The sequence below is a fragment of the Heliconius melpomene genome, chromosome 14, assembly GCF_056956725.1.
Source record: "Heliconius melpomene rosina isolate 202511_hmr_F chromosome 14, ASM5695672v1, whole genome shotgun sequence".
In the NCBI taxonomy this organism is placed as follows: Eukaryota; Metazoa; Arthropoda; class Insecta; order Lepidoptera; family Nymphalidae; genus Heliconius; species Heliconius melpomene.
The window spans coordinates 7,232,809-7,253,419 of NC_140402.1; the positions used below are offsets into that span (position 1 = coordinate 7,232,809).

General features: G+C 32.3%; 4 protein-coding genes across 10 annotated transcripts; 2 read left to right on the forward strand and 2 right to left on the reverse strand.

Moving 5' to 3' along the window:
• Positions 1 to 178: 178 nt before the first annotated feature.
• puml (pummelig) lies at positions 179 to 7,049 on the reverse strand. 5 transcript variants are annotated; one of them, XM_085197107.1, is made up of 9 exons: positions 6,867 to 7,028; positions 6,617 to 6,734; positions 5,973 to 6,020; positions 5,585 to 5,661; positions 2,813 to 3,019; positions 2,207 to 2,381; positions 1,667 to 1,939; positions 1,331 to 1,517; positions 179 to 1,035 (listed from the first exon to the last, which is right to left on the reverse strand). In XM_085197107.1, exons 2-9 carry the CDS (start codon positions 6,697 to 6,699, stop codon positions 880 to 882), a joined length of 1,206 nt encoding a protein of 401 aa, XP_085053233.1. In that variant the 5' UTR covers positions 6,700 to 6,734; positions 6,867 to 7,028; the 3' UTR covers positions 179 to 879. The 5 variants fall into 5 exon arrangements, with proteins under 5 accessions (XP_085053233.1, XP_085053234.1, XP_085053237.1 ...); XM_085197108.1 differs by lacking the exon at positions 6,617 to 6,734 and having other exon boundaries at positions 6,867 to 7,049; XM_085197111.1 differs by lacking the exons at positions 5,973 to 6,020; positions 6,617 to 6,734 and adding an exon at positions 6,345 to 6,387.
• A 729-nt stretch (positions 7,050 to 7,778) lies between these two features.
• Positions 7,779 to 14,804, forward strand: LOC146532222 (BBSome complex member BBS2-like). 2 transcript variants are annotated; one of them, XM_085197295.1, is made up of 11 exons: positions 7,779 to 8,012; positions 8,201 to 8,378; positions 8,455 to 8,684; positions 8,773 to 8,955; positions 9,141 to 9,342; positions 9,501 to 9,739; positions 10,400 to 10,585; positions 10,671 to 11,048; positions 13,177 to 13,340; positions 13,834 to 13,982; positions 14,419 to 14,804. In XM_085197295.1, exons 1-11 carry the CDS (start codon positions 7,884 to 7,886, stop codon positions 14,517 to 14,519), a joined length of 2,139 nt encoding a protein of 712 aa, XP_085053421.1. In that variant the 5' UTR covers positions 7,779 to 7,883; the 3' UTR covers positions 14,520 to 14,804. The 2 variants fall into 2 exon arrangements, with proteins under 2 accessions (XP_085053421.1, XP_085053422.1); XM_085197296.1 differs by having other exon boundaries at positions 14,422 to 14,804.
• Aos1 (SUMO1 activating enzyme subunit 1) lies at positions 11,612 to 12,788 on the forward strand. Its single transcript, XM_085197297.1, has one exon. The coding sequence runs from the start codon at positions 11,712 to 11,714 to the stop codon at positions 12,729 to 12,731; it is 1,020 nt and encodes a 339-aa protein (XP_085053423.1). The 5' UTR covers positions 11,612 to 11,711; the 3' UTR covers positions 12,732 to 12,788.
• Orc1 (origin recognition complex subunit 1) lies at positions 14,537 to 20,379 on the reverse strand. Of its 2 annotated transcripts, none has more exons than XM_085197294.1 (9): positions 20,233 to 20,379; positions 19,843 to 20,083; positions 18,706 to 19,657; positions 18,261 to 18,357; positions 17,496 to 17,668; positions 17,079 to 17,176; positions 16,159 to 16,421; positions 15,633 to 15,831; positions 14,537 to 15,162 (listed from the first exon to the last, which is right to left on the reverse strand). In XM_085197294.1, exons 3-9 carry the CDS (start codon positions 19,556 to 19,558, stop codon positions 14,905 to 14,907), a joined length of 1,941 nt encoding a protein of 646 aa, XP_085053420.1. In that variant the 5' UTR covers positions 19,559 to 19,657; positions 19,843 to 20,083; positions 20,233 to 20,379; the 3' UTR covers positions 14,537 to 14,904. The 2 variants fall into 2 exon arrangements, with proteins under 2 accessions (XP_085053420.1, XP_085053419.1); XM_085197293.1 differs by having other exon boundaries at positions 20,156 to 20,364.
• Positions 20,380 to 20,611: the final 232 nt, after the last annotated feature.

A 20,611-nucleotide genomic window follows, 5' to 3' on the forward strand; every position in this document is an offset into this window, starting at 1 on the left:
CAATGCCGCGCTTTGCCTCGACACCAGTGCGAAGAAATGAAAATATTTAATTTTCTCGAGTGGGAATCGAATCCATAACCTGCCGCGTTTACAAACATGCTTGTTGCCCCTACGCCACGACTGGCCTAAGAAGAACTGTTTAAAAGTTAAAATGAAGGTATGAAATAAAACCAAAACATGTGATCAACAAATTATATTTTTAAGTATAAAAATCTTAAGCTCAACAATATAATAGAGGCTGCTCTTTATATTTCGCACAATAAATACAACTTATATTTGTGCAATTCACGCTTAAATTTCCACTCAAATATTCAGTCCTTACAAATAAAAAAAATCTACGGAAGTTCGGCTATTTAGAAATAATGGACAATTTTCTATATTACAAGAAAATACTCTAGTTAAATATTTAAGCAATACTGTCTCTACTTGACAAAAACTAACTTTTTTTCCATACTAAGCCAGCATCAAATATTTCAAAAGTAAAAAAAAAGAAATTATTATTAAATATAATACTGGAGAAATTACAATTCATTGACGAAGTTCAACAAGTCAATTATTCTTTACATTACACAAGTAAAAAAACAAAAATATAATAAATTATTGTATGATTTTATAAAAAAAAAATACAAACATAATTTTAGATACAATAAACTAAAAAGTTAACAAGTAAAACTTTTTATCTTTTGGATTCTAATTTCTATGCAATATTAGAACTCAATTAGGACAATTTAATTTATTTAACCAAATATCTACATTATTTCATAAATAAAATTTAAAAGAGATTTGCATTGGGCACAAGCGATCCCATAACCGTAGGCACGAGTGTGACAAAATATAAATAAAATATGCGTAAGCTAAAATTATTCACTAGCTTTATCATCAAGATGTACTATTTGTATTATTAGTTTCATTGGAATCAGATTTATCTAAAATTTGTCTGGGCTCTACGTCTGCTTTGGAACATGCTTCTAGAACAAATTTGTTGAACTGTTCTGGCTTGTCTAGATATACATGGTGGCCGGCACCATTGATAACCTGTAAGGTAATAATTCATTAAAATGTGTTAAATAAATTAAAATATCGTGGCGTAGCGGCACAGCACGGCACCACATATCCTTTTCTAGACTAACAAAAAATTTAAGCAATTTAACTATTTAGTTTTTAAGTCAGTAATTATAATTCTATAAATATAATTTTTCAAGGCATCAAATTGACATTAAGAATCACAAATAATTTATTAAAAAAAAAACATTTATTATGACTAATTTCATTATTATTTTTTGATATAGCTCCATTATTTATATTTCTTCATATATTTTTTTTAACATACCTGAACATAAGTTCTAGAATCGGGCCTATTCTCCAATAGCAGTTGTCCGGTACTGTTGTCGACCCACGAGCGCGACCCGTACAGCACCGTGATGGGGAGAGTGGGGTCCAATTGGGTTATACGATGGATCATGGGGTTCTTGGCCCATCCGAACCCATGCATTAAAGCGTGGAAGGCACTTTCACCGCTAGAAATTAAAATTAATGTTTTAAATATTTTTCAAAGTTTTATTTGACATGGGTTTATTTTACAGCTGGCTGTGTAGATTTTATTATGGAAGTTTTCTTTTTTTATTATTATTTTCTTCTTGAGTGAGCAATGTAATGATAAATTTACCTTGGTGTTTGTGAGTTACATTGATACAGGTACTCAGGTATGACAGTTTCAGCATTGGGCACATAACTCTGGTATTTTCTGGATATATCCGGTCTTGTCTTGCTAACCAGCCATTTTCCCGCCGGTCCCGCCGCTCTGACTGCCCAAAGGGGATTTAAGGGCTGTAAAGCTGTTGCTACAACTCTAATCCAAAAAGGAGTTTGAAATTTTTCATATACATTCGATGGTTTTTCCGGAAATCCCCATGGATCAGCGAGAATCAGGTGGCGTACTCTGAAATAATGTTTTTTTTATTATTAATGTTATACAACTGCAGTTTTTTAAATTTTAAAATTTGTATATTGTAGTCAGGATGAATTTTGAATTAATTCGAACAATAAATAGATAAAGATAATCTATTCCTGAAATTATATTATTTAAATTTAAAACACATTTGCATTTATTTTCTACACATTATTAAAAGAAAAATAAACGCATATAAAATTATTCAAAGGGCAGAATAAGAAAAAGTACCTAATACATAATACAGATATTATTCACCTTTCAGGATATTTCAAAGCATAAGCACTGGCAATGAATCCGCCTAAACTGTGCCCCAGCAGTATAAACTCTTTGATCCTGACCTCGCGCCTCCACTCTTCTATCGACTCTACCCATTGGGCTTCGACCTTCTCGGCGTCTGTTGCGAACTTTGGTCGGGAACTGCGACCAAATCCTGATAGGAAAATTCGTATTTAAATAAATAAAAAAAATCATTGTACAAAAAAGAAATAATAATCTATCTATTTAACATACTGCATAGAAAATCTAGTGATATCAAGCTCAATCCTTATCTACATTCCGCGTAACTACTTATCTGACAGACAACACAACCGGAACCACGCGGTGAAGAACGCTGAAACTTATCATATATCTACATTTTTTTTGAGGAGGGTAGCGGAACTTAGAAAGGATTTCTCGAAATTCCCACAGGAAAGGGAGAAAACAAAATTCACGCAAACAAAGGTGCGGGAAGCCACTAGGTCTAGATAGAAAATATTTTAAATATAATGACTCTCCAAATGAGAATTAAACACAACCATCATTTCGTTATATTCATTAAAAAAAGATAAAAGTTACAATCATTATATTAATTTCAATACATACCTAACAAATCAAGAGCGTACACCGGTCGAGTCGCAGCGAAGGCGTCCAAGTTAGGACACCAGAGAGCCACTCCCGCGGCCATTCCGTGTAACATGACCAACGGCGTCTTTGGGGACTCGTCGTTTAACGAAATTGTCCATATTTTGTCGCATTGGCCCACTACGGACCCAATATCTACGTAGAAACGCTTATAGGCTGTCTTCACACCTAAAAAATCGAAACATACAAAGAAAATTCAGAGAAGATATTGTAGTAAGATGTGATATACATTTTAATAATTATTATTATTTAAAAATTTATAATACATTTGCAAAGTATTTGTGACAAATATGTGTGTAATATTATTATGTACGATAAAATAAAAATAAGACAGCACTGTCTCATTTTGATTTCATCGAAATCCTGTGTCAAGGAGAAAATATGTTATCTAGATAATAATGTTTTGAAACGATATGAAGTAACGTAATGATGATAAATATATAGTTGTTATAATCATAACTCAACTAATATCCATTCTTAAAATTGGTAGAAGATGTGCTGACCAGGCAGACAAGAATATATTTTTAAATTAATATTTTTATTTACATATGCGCTAAAAACGGAGAAGGAGGGTTATCCTCCTGTTTATGCCTGCGTCTTTACCCCACTGCGGCGAAACCTAAATCTGGAGGCATCTTGAGTGGCTGAACTCAACGCCGCGCTTTGCCTTGACACCAAATCGAAGAAATTAAAATATTAAACATTTAATTTCCCCGAGTGGGAATTGAAGCTACAACTTGTCGCGTTTACAGTCACACGCTTATGGGCCTGCACCACGAGCGCAATCCTCGGCCTCAAAGTCTATACTAAGTTAATAAATTCCAATGGAATTAAAACCCAATGGAACCGCGTGATAAAGTGCAGTAAATAATAAATATACATAAAAATATACACAAAGTCTAAAAGTCCAGTAAGACCATTGTGTAATATCTACTGGGCTGAGTCAATATCAGGTACAACGAGACACTCCAGTGTAAAGGTTAATTTAGAGATAACCTTGTTGCGAAATCGTTATGTACCTACTAGGTACCTACATACCTACTTTGTGGAACAATATTGATAAAAATAATTTCCGCAATAACAACAGTGACTGCCAAGGTCGGAAATAATAATAAAGTAATACGCGCAAAATTTATTATTTAAGTACTCTTCTCGAGAATTATAGCTCATTACTAGATAAGTCTAATTTTAAACGCGACGCGACGGTCGTGGGTTTGCTTCTCGCTCGGGGGAATGAAAGAAAAAAAATATCCCCTCGATCTATAAATAGTATATGCCATCTGGACCCTATATGCTTTTAAAATGTAATTTGTTATTAAATTCTTATTAACTCTTTTATAAAAACCAAACATGAGACAAAGGGCGGCGTTGAGTTGCGCCACTCAACACGAAATGTCTCCAGAATTCGGCAGAAAGTGAGGAACGGAGTGTATTTGTAACATCACATTTAGTCGGTAACGTAGTGTACTATAGTTTAATAAGAAATACAATATTCATCCAGCCCCAAATATCATATGTCTAAATAACAGTGACTTAGCAAAAAATGTAATGCATTGACTGGCAGAATTTCGATGAATCATACATACTCTTGTATAAAATCCTAGTAATTTATGTCGTAATCTTAGACGGCATATGAAAGTTCAACTTCAAAGTAAAAGACGAATGGTCTATAAATAATGAATATATAATAAAAATATAAGTGAATGCTGTTTGTTCATAGAATGTACCTTGAAAAAAATCTACGATTTAGAATTTCGATTTATTTGGGCATTCATCAAATTACCTAATAGGAACTAAAACTATGGTTTTTAAAATTATTATTCATTTGTATGTGCGTTTGTGCACGCCTATCTTATAAACGGCTTAAATTAAAGGCATAGCTAGTAAATAATAAAAATTGACATACATATAAAACAAAGATAAGTATCAACAACTCGCATCCCGGAACGAAGGGGACACGAAAATTGATAAGGTCATTCGATTGCAGCAATATATTTAATCGTACTTTGATAACGCTTCGAAAATTATACGTATTTATCTAGATGCCATTGTCTAATATAATATATTGTTTCGATTTCATAAGCATTTAGTGATGGTTTAACCTACAATGTAGGCTAGTTACAAAGAATAATTTAAAACTGGTTAGTTAAATTAAAATAATTAATAAATTATTTTATTTAAAATGTGATAATAGTAACTAAATCAAAGCATATGTTTAATTTAAAACATCTATCGTAATGTTATGATATTATTGAAAATTATTTGACTCTCGTATCATAATTGTGTAAAATATTTTACTTTTCAGATATCAACAATTGCACTGGCCAGCATATCACAGTGGTGTAGCATCTGTCTTTTTTTAGCTTCTCACTGTATCCCGCACTATGCAGGGTAGGCAGAGGGAACCTGGAAACCTAGACATTTATTTTGCCCGCTTTCCACTAAGTTCTTAAGGATTGGGTGTTGAGTGGCGGAACTCAACGCCGCGCTTTGCCTTAATATAGTGAGGAAATAAAAATATTAAATATTGCATTTCAAGCGAGAATTGAATCCATTGTGTCCCTGCACCAACTGGCCTCAATTTATGTTTTAAGAACTTAAATGATATATTATCGTTATAGAATTATAATATTCACACAACAATGCTAACTGCATGTCTTATATCTACTGTGTACAAAATTTTTCACTTCTTATAAAACATTACTTATGTTGCTAATATTGAAGTGTACTTACAAGATAGAATGGTTTGCTCAATATTGCGAAGCATCACATCTGACTGACGAGTCCAGCTGAACCAGCCTCCGGTCCAACTGCAAAATAATTCAAATAAAACCTAAATATTTTAATGAAAGGAAATATATTTGTCGTTAAATTGTTATATAGCACATTTTAATAAATGAGTGTTATTTATAAAATTAGAACCAGAAATAGTGACAATATTTTCAGAAGCCAGCACAAAAAAATATATAATTAAACCATCAAATCTGGAAAATGTAAGTAATATAAAGACAACCAAAAAGACATGAAAAATAAACACCTAATTAGCTCAAACTGAAAACAAAAATAATTGAATGTTAAAGAAGCGAACATGTGAAGAATCATCAATTATAATGAATCTTACTTCCACATAAAGGAAAGAACATTTCCAATCCATGTTCTGGCTAGAGAACTGAAATTGAGAAATAGGACATATATAAACACAAAACAATCAAGGAGCAAAAAACATGCCAAACATGTTAATTACATAATAACATTTCCTTAAGCTAATACAATACAAATAAATTTTAATGTGTGTTATAATAATAATGAAATTAATAAACCTTAAGATAAGGCACAGTGAAATGAATTATGAAACTGTTATTTGAGTAATATCAGTTACACAAAAATCTTATTTTATAATGTATTCACAATTAAAATGCTTTCATATTATGTGTAGTAAAATAACAACCATGAAATAAAACAGCAAACTAAAAGAAATTAACAAACAACTTGCTTGTCAAATCCCATTGGCCCTTGATTAATTAAAATTACTAAATCTGAAAAAAAATGCAACAAAAATGATTCTAAGTGTATTCAGCAAATTTAATAATGTGTATATATAAAATATTTTAAGACAAGTAATTATTAGTAATATATAAAAAATATCTTCATGTAAAATATATAAAAGAATATGATGTAATTCAAAACTACATAGTATGTTTAAGATATAAATACACCATTGCAATTGAAACTACAAGCATGATGGATAAAATTGTATATCATTACCTCAAAGTGCCATAAATGATATGATGAAAAAGTGAAAATATATTTAAGATCCAAGTACAAAACCACGAAATAAGTCCCGGCATTACAGGTGAATTAAGATTTAGAATGATCTGTAAATCTACAAAATGTAATGGTTATAGAAGCAGCTAATTGATAATGAAATGAATGAAAAAATAATTAAAATAATAACAATAGAACAAATTGCGCAATATGTAATTTTTGTTTCATTGAAATTTATTTAAATACTAACCTGGATCCTGTCGTCTCTATATTCAACTCACTTCCCATTTGGTTAGATATAAATCACTTAAAACATACTATTTAAAAATGAACGACAAAATTCTAAATATGTATTCTCAGTGCCTTCCGTACTTGCGAACAAAATTTAGTGTAATTTGTCTATCGTGATAAGTAGTGATTCAAAAATTTTGACAATAAAGTTGACATATTTCAAATTGACAAATGTCACGTTGACGTTTTAACCTTGTATTATAATTGTTTGCAGAATTTTAATTCAAAGTTTTTATTTATAAGTCCTGCACTTTCGAAAAATATATATTTCATAATATGTTCAACTTGACTTCAAATTTAAATTATTTTGTAGTTCATAATTTATTTATTAAGATTTATATTATGAAGAGTTAGGGATACTAAATTTAGTTACTAAAATCGCCGTTGTGGTAATTGGGGATTAGGGCAGGTCATAATCAAACTCAGTACTATCATAATATATAAAAATATATTTATAAAAATATAGCACGGGATTGATCTGTTATTAGTAGTTTCCCTAAACTGGCGAAAAGTAGGGAAACGAATAAGTACATCATATATAAATAGACTAGCAACTAAGCTATATTATTGTGAAGTTTCATCTTAATCCGTTCTGTAATTTTTATGTAACGACGGAACAAGCCTCCATCCATTCTCATAAATTTCGATTGATATTTATAATATGTTGGAAAGTACTCTGTGGGTATTGTACATAAACGGACGTTCGAATGCATGTATTAACTATAAAAAATAGGGTCATTTATAATGTTGTTTATTTATAACATTATAATTAATAAATATTATTATTGTCTTGTCATATAATAAAATATATAACATAAATGTAAGCCTAAAAATGAAATCCTATTCAAATTAAATTAAAAACGAAATTAAATTCAATTTTACTTAACGTTAGTTACTATGACGACGCGTATATCACAACGTATTAGAGTTAAGTTGAAAGTACGAGTACTTACAAGATAACACGTAATATTTCAAAATGCAACCATCCAATGCTCAACCAGTGTTTAAATTTGAATTAAATCATAAAGTTACGCCTGGCATTGTAACCATTGCAAAATATGATGGCACACACTCATGTCTCACAGCTTCAGCTGGATATGATAAAGTAATGGAATTGTTAATATATTTATTGTTTTGTCCTTTAGTTTTTATGTCAATAAAATATAAATTAATAGAAGAAGTTTTGCCTACATATAAAAACTATAATACCTAATAATTTCTGCTCGACCTTCTGATAATTGAGTTTTAATAGTATTAAACTATTAAAAATTTCCATTTCAATTTCTTCATCAGATTATAATACACCATCCTCACGGAGGAGTTGTAAGTGGCAGAGCTCAACGTTCACACGCTCATGGGGAGGTTTCAGAATTAAATCTCAGTCAAGCTGTAATAGCTTTGGCTGCCGGTCCAATAAAGCATGATTGTAATAGAGATATTCTACTCATAGGTTCCCCAACGCAAATTTTAGGTATTTCCCTCAATTTTTCTGCTAATATACCTTATAGCGTATTTAATTATGAATTAATTACGACTAACAATTTCAGCTTACGATGTACATGACAATTCTGATCTATTTTTCAAAGAAGCTCCGGATGGTGTGAATGTTATTATAGTAAGCCATTTCGGCAAACACAATGAATTGTTGGTACTTGTTGGTGGCAATAGCTCTGTTCTGGCTCTTAATTCAGAAGGAGAAGAAATATTTTGGAATGTCGTCAGTGGAAAAGTTTGTTCTATGATTGCTTTTGATTTTGATAAAGATGGTGAAAATGAGGTAAGATTATTTATTCTCGTTTAATTTATAATAATATTTAAATATTAGGAACAAGAATGTTAGACTTTTTATGAATGTCTTCTTTTAGCTACTTATTGGTTGTGAAGATTCTTATATTAAAGTTTTAAAAAACAATCAATTCATCATGGAGCTTGCGGAAACAGGTCCTGTCATTTGTTTATCTCAAATAAGTGAAGTAAGATTTGCTTATGGCTTAGCAAATGGAACTATAGGTATATATGAAGAAGGCATTAGATTGTGGAGAGTTAAGGTCAGTTTTAGGCTTACAATCACATTTAACTCAGGATTTCGGCAGAATGCGGGAAACGGAAGTATCTTAACATAACGTTCTTTCTGTTCATTCACATGTAGCAGTGAATGTGAATGGACAGAAAGTGTGAACCTAAAAAATACGACTATTAAGTATTATGCTTTTATAAATAATTACAATTATAGTCTAAACAAAACGCCATTTCTCTTCAATGGTCTGGAGATAAGCTTGCATGTTGCTGGTCCAATGGTAGAATAGATTGGAGGGATGCCGCAGGACGAGTGTTGCACCGAGTTCAGATGCGCTCAAATGGCGCAGCAATGCTGCTGGCTGATTACCGGCTCACTGGTGTGCCCGATCTTGTTTGTATTTCAGACAAAGGAGAAGGTAATTTAGATTAAATATCATAAAAAAAAACTGTAGACTTAATCATTAAAATTAATAACGTAAATTGAAATTAAAATTAATATGATATAGATTTAGGCTTACGCAGTAGATATTTTTATTTTGTTTTCCTAAAATTTATTTTATGATATACTTTCTAGTATTAGGTTATCCTCCGTATCAAGAAAATATGAGCTTGAATAATGGCCCTAAAAAGATAGCTTCAGAAGAGGATCAATTGGCAATTACGGAGTTATTGAACAAGAAGCAGGCTTTGCTGGTTGAGTTACAACATTACGAGGCCAATGCTGCAAATGTAAATAGCGATCATGAAAAAGCAACTACCGCTATGCCGACTAACACGAGATTGCAAGTAGCTGTTGCTACTGATTTAGAAAATGTTAGTTGAACAAGCATGTTTTTTATCGTTATAGTTGGACACATACAGCTTCACCCGCTTAAACTTGTTGTTATATTATAGTCATATTATACAAAATCTTTACATAAATTGTTACTTATATGTTATTCTAATATATTATAGTAAAGTTTCATCTAAATCCGTTCAGCATTTATGACGTGAAAACATCCATTTTCAAAAATTGTAAGAATTTGTTGGTCCATATAGGTAATAATAATAAATAATAATAATAAAAGTCTTTATTGCACATTTACAAGAATTACTTACGATGAATGTATTAGGACATAAAATGCACAAAGGCGGCCTTATCACTAAAAGTGATCTCTTCCAGGCAACCAATCCAAGGATAGGATACATCTAAGAGTTAGGGCAAAATGTGGTGCAAAGCTTACGTAAACTTAATAAATATAAAACCTATACATACAATACATAATACATATAAATATACACATATATACATATATACATTCATACATACTATATTGCAAATAAATAAATACATCATTATTGTAAGGAAAGAAAATACTTAGTTAGACGACTTTTGAATATAAGTAGGGATTTGGAGTGACGAATGTCTGAAGGAATCATATTCCAGAGGTACTTTAATAGTAAAAAATAATTCACTTAAGGTTTTTCCTATAGGGCTGTTTACAGTTGGCCATATCCACTAATAATGAAACAGTTGTACGAGCGGCATTAGCTTTAGCTGAAGGTATTTTCGAAACTGGCGAAACATTAGCCAGGCATCCTCAACCAGGGCAATTGAAGTCTATTCTTTATATTCCATTACAGCCTCCACGTGATGTACCCGTCGACGTTCATATAAAGGTGCTGTACTATTACTTACTAATTATTAATATAGATTTTTAAAAGTTTACTTTATCCTTACTAATTTAATTATTTACTGTTTTAGACTTTAGTTGGCTACGCAGATAGCGAACAGTTTCATATTTTCGAACTCACCAAGCAACTACCACGATTTGCTATGTACGTGTTGGCCGGTCCATCAATTATAAAAGCTAATCTCGAAAGCTATGTAACGTTTCAAATTACTGAAAGAATTCAAAGAATATGTATTTGGATCAACCAAAATTTTCTTGTAGACGATGAGGTTGAAATAGACGAGGACATGCGGGAACTGCATATAAGTTTTTTATGTTTAAGAGACAGATCGCGCTTGAATTTAGATTTTGAATCAGACGGTAAAGTCAAATTTTCTACTCAAGATATAGTACTTGCTGGAAATCTAATACAGAGTTTAGCGATTTTTCTAAATTTAACTAATCTACAGGTACGTAATAATACTGTTAAGTAAAATTAATACATACATTGTATTTGATTACATATTTATTTTATTCTTATATTTCCATTTTCTTCGCTCTGGTGTCGAGGCAAAGCGCGGCGTTGAGTTCTTCCACTCAACACGCAATGCCTCCAGAATTCGGCAGAAAGTGGGGAACAGGGTGTCTTAACATTAGGTTCCCTCTGCCTAGCCTGCTGTGTGCGGGAAACAGCGTGAAGATGATTTAATACATTTTAAAATCACCTCTGAATAGGAAACATTTTGCCTCCTAGTTTACATTTGAATGTGTTTGCAAGTTTAGTTTTACAGTAGATGGTCAGTACGCGCACAGTCGTTCATAGCCACAGATGTACAATACATTATAGATATCGATTTTTTAAAATGCGAAAAAAAATATAAAATTATATCATCCCACCATTAAATTCGTGCCGACAATATCAATAAATAAATATTTTATACTAATAAACACGCAATAGCCTATATATATTATGTATCGATATTCGAGTTTCAGTTATAAATTGTTAGCTCTATGCCTTAGCGTGGTTAGTGTACTCTGTGAACCGCTGTCATTAGTGTCAAACTCAAAAAATTGTGAAGCGAAAACGAAGCGGCAAGTGGTCAACCAACAATAACTTGATTACTTTAATAAAAATGGTTGAAAACAACGAAGTTGAGCTATCTGAGGCCGAAGCTGAACAATATGATCGCCAAATCCGCTTATGGGGATTAGAATCTCAAAAAAGACTGCGAGCTTCAAAAGTTTTGATCATCGGCTTGTCCGGCCTAGGTGCCGAAATCGCCAAAAACATTATTCTATCAGGTGTAAAGAGTGTTTGCCTCTTAGATTATGAAAAACTAACAGAGACAGACTTATACTCACAGTTTTTGGCCCCCCCTGACAAAATCGGCGAGAACAGAGCGGAAATTTCCTTACCACGAGCTAAGGCTTTGAACCCAATGGTAGATGTTAGTTTTGTGACGAAGCCAGTTGATGACCTACCCGATGATTATTTTAAAGCATTTGACATCGTTTGTGCAACTGGACTGAAGCAAGAACAACTTGAACGTATTAATAACATTTGTCGTGATAGTAACCGAAAATTCTTGTGTGGTGACGTTTGGGGTATGTTTGGATATATGTTTGCAGATCTAATTGACCACGAATATTCCGAAGAGATAGTACAACATAAAGCCGTAAAGCGTGGCCCTGATGATAATGAAAAGAATGCACGAGAAACTGTCAGTATTACTGTGAAACGTAGAGCTATTTATGTTCCTCTTCAAAATGCTTTGTCTGCTGATTGGTCGAAACCTGAGCTGCGGTCTAGGTTGCGTCGTGGGGACCCATCATATTTTGTTATGAAAATTCTTTTGAGATTCAGAGATGAATACAATAGAAACCCAGACCCAGCCCAGAGGAAAGCTGATACTGAAATATTATTACGAATGAGAGATGAGCTTGTAAAAGAGTTATCTCTGCCTGTTGGATTTATAAGTGACTCACTATTAACTGATGTATTTGGAATTGTATCTGGTGCTGCAGCAGTAGTTGGAGGTGTTATAGGCCAAGAAGTTGTAAAGGCAGTCAGTCAGCGTGAACCTCCCCATAATAACATGTTTTTCTTCAATCCAGTGAAATGTGTGGGATTTGTTGAATTATATGGTCAATAGGTGTCTAATGTTTTTGTACTTTATAAAAATAAATTAAATAATTATAATACAAACATATTTTTCTGTTTTATTTATCATTTTACACCAATCACCTTTTTTTTACTTATTTAAATAAGTTATTTGATATATTATAATATAATAAATAATAAATAATGAACAAGTTTAAAATGGGATATTGTTAGGATGAAATATGATTATTTAGCCATTGTGTATGTAGTTTGCTGTGGCATATGATTGTAAATGTGATAATTGTGAGTTCAATTTCCAGGGAAATTATTTTTTTTCTTTTTGCCCTCTGGCAAGAAGACAAATAGAAATCCACCACTCATGTGATGCCCCTAAACCTAGGCATATAAGAAAAGGAGTATCTTCACACTAGGTCTCCTATGCCTACTCTGCATGTGTGAATCTTAAAAAACAAAATTAACAATTTTAAATATTACAGACAACAGCAAAATTTCCGCAAGCAGAGGAAAATTTGCGCAAGGAAATGATCATTGTTTCTGAGATAGGTGACACTAGATGTAGGCTTGCTGCAGAGACTGCTGAAAAAGCACAACTCATCACCGCATTACTGCCTGCAGCACAGGATGCGGCTGGATATGATTTGTGGGTATAACAGTGGTATTTAAGGGGACTTTCAATGTTTATTATTATATTTGGTGTGCCATAAGCAGTATATATGTAGATTATATAAAGGGTTGGAGTTATATTCCAATTCGGAGAATTTTTCTATTTAAATAAGATTCATCATTCGATCATTTCCCTCATTTGTCGGACATACACATTATATTAAAACTATTTTATAAATATATTGAACTTTTAGGCCTTTCACTGTGGGTTTAACAAAATTTCAAATATTTAATTTATGGGTTAAAAATTCCCTTGTTTGAAAATAATAAATGCAATTTTTACAATCGTCATTGAAGCAAGTTTCAAGTAATAGGTATTAAATGATAAATATTTTTTATAAATTCTTTTTACATATCTGTATGACCGGCATCTGAATCCTCAGCCACCATCACCTCATTGGGGGACTTGAAAGGATGTCACATTGTTTAAACTGCATAAGTATACAATTTATTCTCTCTCAAATTTTTAGGAAGGAGATGTTAAATAGATACAAAGATGTTATATTATTAAACGAGGAATTGTTAACAAGTTGTCACATTCGTCGCGCAACACAAGAGCAGGCGATGGCGTCATTGAAGAATTTGCACACTATTTTGCAACAAACAGCTAGATTAAGGGGTAAGCTACATACTTAGTATAATAGCCTTTTTTTTACTTCATGCTGTATCCCGCACGTGTCGGGGGTAGCCAGAGGGAACCTATTTAGTTAGGACGAGAGAGTAGTATTGGTGATGAAATTCTATGCCGCGCTTCGCATCGTTGCCAAAATTCAAATTATTCTTTATTCAAATTGACTATTACGAGCACTTTTGAATCGTCGTAATAAAGACAAAAAAATATAGACAAAAAGCTACCACTATTATCATATCAAATCCATTAAAGAAATGATAATATAAAATATTTAATTTCCTTGACTGAGAATCGAACCCAAAACCAGTCTCGTTTACAGCCGCACACTTGTCATGATTGTGGACTATTCTGGTTTAAATTTAAATATAAAAGTAACTTCCATGTCTTAATTTTGTATATTATTTATATTTTATTGGTTTTTCAGTAGGAAAATACAGTAAAGCTGTAGTAACAGCTTGTAGGAAAGCAGTAACTGAGAACAACGTCGAAGCATTAGTCAAGATACTACAAATGGGTGACATTTAAATAAAACAAAAAAAAATAATTATTAATTGTAACAATATATTTAACTTAAATCATCACTTCTTATTATAAATATTATAGATCAGTCAAAAAGTAAATTAAAAATATGTTCTATTACGTAAAATGAATAACATTAATACTAAAAAAAATCAATTTTAATTTAATTAAAAATTGCATTTTGAATATATGAAATTAATATTGAAGGCGGCATGTCCTTAAAGTTGCATTTCTTAAAATGTTATACTTATTATTGTGATGAATACATTTACAACTAAAATTATACTACCAATTATTTGAACTTGTACTTAACTTTTAAAAACTACATAACCTTTTAACAAAAGAAAAAAAACAAAAACAAATACAATTTCCACATTTTTCCTAACCTGACTTATATGCTCAATTGCTTAGTAGCATAATGAACATCATCAGCACTAACATTCAATAAAAGCCTTGGCTCCGAAGGTTTAGGTTCCATTAAGAGTAACTTAATAGTTGCCAATCTTGCACATATTGTGTGGGCCTGGGACGGTGTTGGTGCCCTTATGCTGGTGGCAGATCTGTATGGCCGTCCATCTAACGCAATGATTGCTGCTGCTGTTGATAGTGCTCGTGATAATGTGGTTTCATCAGAACCTGTTCTTTCCACCTAAAAAAAAATAAGAAATTTCCAAAATTAAATTAAAAAGTTAACAGACAACTAGAAAAATGCTGATAATTTTTAAATGGCTGAAGACATTTTCTTTCTTCTCACTTTCTACAATTAACCTTTTAAACAAGGCTAATTACATCTCAGCAGCCACAGCTTATAAATCATTACTCGCATTTACTTAATAGGCGAGCAACATTTATTCACACACACAGCCATTTGTATTTTAGTTACACCATATTTGTGCCAATTAAACCTATAAATATATGTATTAATACTAGCAAGCTGTCTATTTTTAATAGCGTCACGCTGTATTTCGCATATAGCAGGGTAGATAGAAGGAACCTAGTTATAGTAAGGAACCTAGAACCATTAAGACACTGCATTCCCCATTTTCCGCCAAAACTAAACCGCAGAACTAATCGCTAAACTTCGCCCAAACTACATCGATATCTATACAAAAAACAAACCTCAGCAGCGACAGCCCTCAACATAAGCCTCTCAGCAGGGGAACAACATTTGATAGCTCTCACAGCAGCACTAGAGGCCGCCTCTCCCAGCGCCATTTGCACCTCTTGGAGTCCCGCACATTTGGGACGAGCAATCTCCAGGGCGCGAGCACAAAGCGCTAGTGCCCGACGCGCGTCACCTGATACTGATGCCACTTTCCTATTTTTACGTAAGGAATAAAAAATATATTATTTTTTTAGGCAGCGGGAACTTGGAAACCTAGTATAGAGACACTCAGTTTCCATTAAGACACTTCCGTTCTCCACCTTCCCCGAATTTTCGGGGCATAGCGTGTTGAGTGACGTAATTCACCGCCGTGCTCAGTCTCGTTTCCAGAGGGGGGAAATGAGAAAATATATATATATTTTTCCCCAAGTGGGAATTGAACCCACCCATTATCGCGGACTTGTACCCATGTCCACCCTGCAATACATACATACAAGAATAACAAATAGTTCCAACATAAAAAAAAAAGAAACCAATCACCTAGCAATAAGCTGCACAGCATCAGCTGTAACATTGGCACCGGCTAACCGGGTAGTGACTATAGACTGTAACTGTCCATGGGTGTATGGTGGGAAGGTAAGTCTTGTGAGGCCGAGACGGGACGCCACTCTCGCTGCTAGGGCTCTTTCTGGTAAATCCATAGTATTGGCTACAGCTAATACTGTTAATAGGGCAGTGTTGTGGGCTGCCCACTCCATTATGCTGTAGACTACGTCTTGACGACGATTGCATAAGGCATCTAGCTGAAAAAATATTTTTACATGTTATTAAATATTTTTAATTGTTGTGTATTTTATTAATATTCTAAATGTTATTTTACATTAAGCACAGGATAATATTTTGGTAAATGTCAAAAAAAATTAAAATGACGCATATAGCATTACATCTAGTGTTAAGAAACTAAGTTTTTAATTTTACATGTAACTTCATTAAATTGATAAATAAAAAATATTTTTTTTTTAGTCAAGTGATTAACAAAGTAAGAGGGTCTGTGTTGGTCTTGGAAGATATTTAAAAAAAATGTTATTGGGAACCTTTATTAACGTAATAGAACACAAAACAAAGATTTTTAAAATTTCTGTCTGTTTGTCTGTGCGTTGGTTATCGCTAATCTCGGAATCGGCTTAACCGATTAGATGCGATTTTCACTATTGGATTCTGGCAAGCTTCCGAAAACATATAGGGTTTATTTTATTACAATCGGTTCATAAATAAAAAAGATATGTCAATTTACTAGTACTTAGTTCGATAAATTTGCTATTTGCCATAACAGTTATTTTATACAATTGTTTTACTGAATTGAATTCAAGCGGGCGTAGCCCCGCAGGGGCCCGCTAGTGCTTAATAAAGTGCTACAAACTATATATTATAATATATTTTTATCTATAATAAAAACATACCTCATCTACAAGTAGGACAGTTGGCACTCTCCTTGGTCCAGGATTTGTAAAACGCTTCTCTAGTAGAGAGCAAGCTTGTTCCCATACTACAGATTTTCCTAATATAAAAAACAATGGAATCTTTCATTTTAATATATTTTATTATTATTTATAAAACAGTAATAAAAGACAGTGATGACTGTAAACATAATAATTGTGGGTTTAATTCTCACCAACAACTTTCTCTGAAGAAAGTATCGAATTATGGGCAATAATTATTTTATACAAGATTTCCTTTATCTCTATGCGAGATATAGTGTAAAAAAACTAAAACCGACATTTTTTTTGAGAAGAGGAGGAGAGATTGAACTTACAACCATTGCAGTTATCGTCACATACTATTTTTTTTAAATTATTAATATGACATATACAAATTACCAGTCAGCTGTTTATATATTTGCACATAGGCCTGCCTAGGTTCAGCAATCCTCATGCCATTTACTTCGACAAGTTGAAACTCAGGTAAATCTGGCTCCCCCTTCAGCACTTTCAGGGCAGAATTGACAGTAGCCGTTTTACCAGTACCGGGCACACCTGATATATACATGCACCTAAAAAGTATAAGTATTATAAAAATTTTAAAGAATATATTAGACAACCTACACTAAGGTAAGCTATAACAGGATAGGCATAAATATAAAATATATATATATAAAAGGACTTGTCCTCACTGACAGAGGTAAGACGCACGCACAGCCGTAACCGCTGATGGTAGAAACGTGAAATCTGGACAGATGTTTACTTTCGTAATCTGGACATCCACGAAGAAGGGATTTTGAAAAATTTTAACCTTAAAGGGGTGAAATAGGGGGTTGAAAGTTTGTATGAAAAAAAAATTTTATCGGCACCGATTTTCATAAAATTTGAAATTTAGATTTGTAAAAGTATTTAATTGAACACGTGTGTCACAGTGTTTCATCGTTTTCTAGAATTCTTCCCCTAAGGGTGCAAATAAGGGGTAGAAAGTTTGTATGGAAAAATCTTTAAATGGCCACCGAAATGTATAAAATTTGAAATTTCGACTCTTAAAAATATTTCATTGAACACATGTTTCATGGTTTATTAGAATTCACTCCTAACTAACCAAGCGAAGCTGCGCGCGTCCGCTAGTCTATATATAAGAATCCAATAAGAATTACTTACCCACTTGTTCCATGCAACAGCTTACTTCTAACAAATGATAGAATCTCATGCATTTGGTTTTCTCTCCCAGGTAAAGAATTGTTTTCATTTAAAAATTCTGAAAAAATATATGGAGTTTAATATATATTTAAATTAAGTAATATGCATCTTCACATTCTATTAAAAAGAATCACAGGCTTCAGTGGTGAAGCAGCAAGCCTGACTGTAAGCATGATGGTAGGTTGTAGGTTCAATTCCTATTTGGGGCATAAATTATTTTCATTTTCTGGAAACAAGACAAACCATGGCATTGAGTTCTGTCACCCAGTCTTGAAAATTGGGTAGTACATGGGGATGAAGTATTGTAACATTAGGTTCCCTGTGCTTGCATGGTTGAAAACTACCAAAATACATTATGAAGCAAAAAAATAACTTGCTTTTCAAAATGTGACTAAAAAAAATGTACCATCAATATTATCAACTGAATGAGCTCTATTGTGTAATGTAGGTGTAAGTTCACTGGTTAATATTCTTTTAGATACACTCCTGGGTGTTTTTGCAATTGAAGTCCTACATCTAGGTGTTCTAGGTGTTCTAGGTGTTTTAGGTGTTTTAGGAGTCTTGGGAACTCTTGGGGTTTTCGGCACTCTAATTTCATCTTCACTATCCACAGTACTTTCTTTACGATTTCTTCTTGGTGTTTGTTTAACAGGCGACAGTGCTTCTTCAAGATATCCTGGATTTCTTGTAACTCTACCTGATCTTGTTGCATATAATTCTTTCTCATCATCCTCAAAAATTAAAACTTTTTTTGGAGTTTCTTCATCTATTTTTCTTATAGGTGTTTTTCTCTTGGGTGTTGCTGTTATGTGTTTCCTTATAATTAAAGTTGGCATTTCATCATCTGAGTTTTCTTTTAGTTCCATAGACAAAATTTCTTCTATGTTATTTTTACTTAATTTTTTAGAACTCCTAGGGGTTTCAGTAACTGGAGTAGATTTCATACTTCTTGGTGTTGATTTTTTTGGTGAATCTTTGTCGTTTTTGTCAGCCAATATGGCTCTTTTTAGTAGGAGCTTCGTACCATCATTCTTACTTACACTCCAGTTTTTTTCTGACAATGAGACACGGCTCATTCTTTTTACTAAGCTACTTGGTGTTTTAGGTGTTTTTGTGATGGGACTTCCAATATTTTTGCTAGGCGTAGTCAATAGTTGTAAAGCTTTCCTTTCTTCTTCTAATACTGGTTCTATATGAAATTTTCTCCTACCAATTGGCATAAGTCTATATCTACAGATGTACTGATTAAAGGTTAACATATCATAAGAATCTTTGGTAACTGTTAATATAATGTGCCATTTCTTGAAAATTGTTTCAATTGATATGTCTGTATCAAATGGCCTATGATCTTCTACTACCTGTAAAATTAAAAAATAAATAAAACAAAAGTGAGGTTAAAAACGCATAAGGAGTAAAAAAACTTACCAAATCAATAGCATCAGGCAGCAAAAATTTATAAATTTATGTTAATGAAAAATGAAAATGTAATATATACAGTTGTTGGTTAAAATTTATATTTATATCATATATAAAACAAAATTACCTCCTTATCATAAAAAGTAACATTATTACAGTGATTAAGACACTCTTTAGGCAAATCACTGTGTCTGGAGTACCATTGGACTTTTGCTCTGAATGGATCATTATTATTAGACGTATCTTCATATAAAGACAGAAGTCTCGCAGCATCACATCCACCTTCTGTATCAGGTTCGGCAGCATCTGCATTTGATATTAGCACAAAGTCACCGACTTCAGCAATAATGTCTTTAAATTGAAATTTTCTGAAAAAATAAAAACAAGTGACAACATTGGAAATTAAACTTAGATATGTTACAAGAACAAACTATATTTACTGATAGTAATGGAAGGAATTTGATATGTTTTGTTCATTTATAATTTCATCGCTTAGCCATTTTACTGCTTTACTAACTATTTTTCTTCGTGGCATTATTCTTTAAATTTTTGGGTTTTATACTCCAATTCATAAATATTACGGTTAGAAAATTAAATTTATGAGATTGTCAACTTTCGCGCTCTTGTAATATGTTTTTTTTATCTTTCCAAAGAGTATATAACTTGATACTTGCGATTATAATATTATTAATCTGTCATAGGCATACTATTAAAAAATACACTGTATAATTATCATATCTATTTTTACACATTATCACTAGAAATGTAAAATATAAAAATAGTATAATATAGTATTTATATATATTGTATCTTAACGTAATTAAAGAAATTATAACACATCTACATTCTTTTGGAAATTCATATAGAATTAACTGTATAAATTATCTATGCGTTCA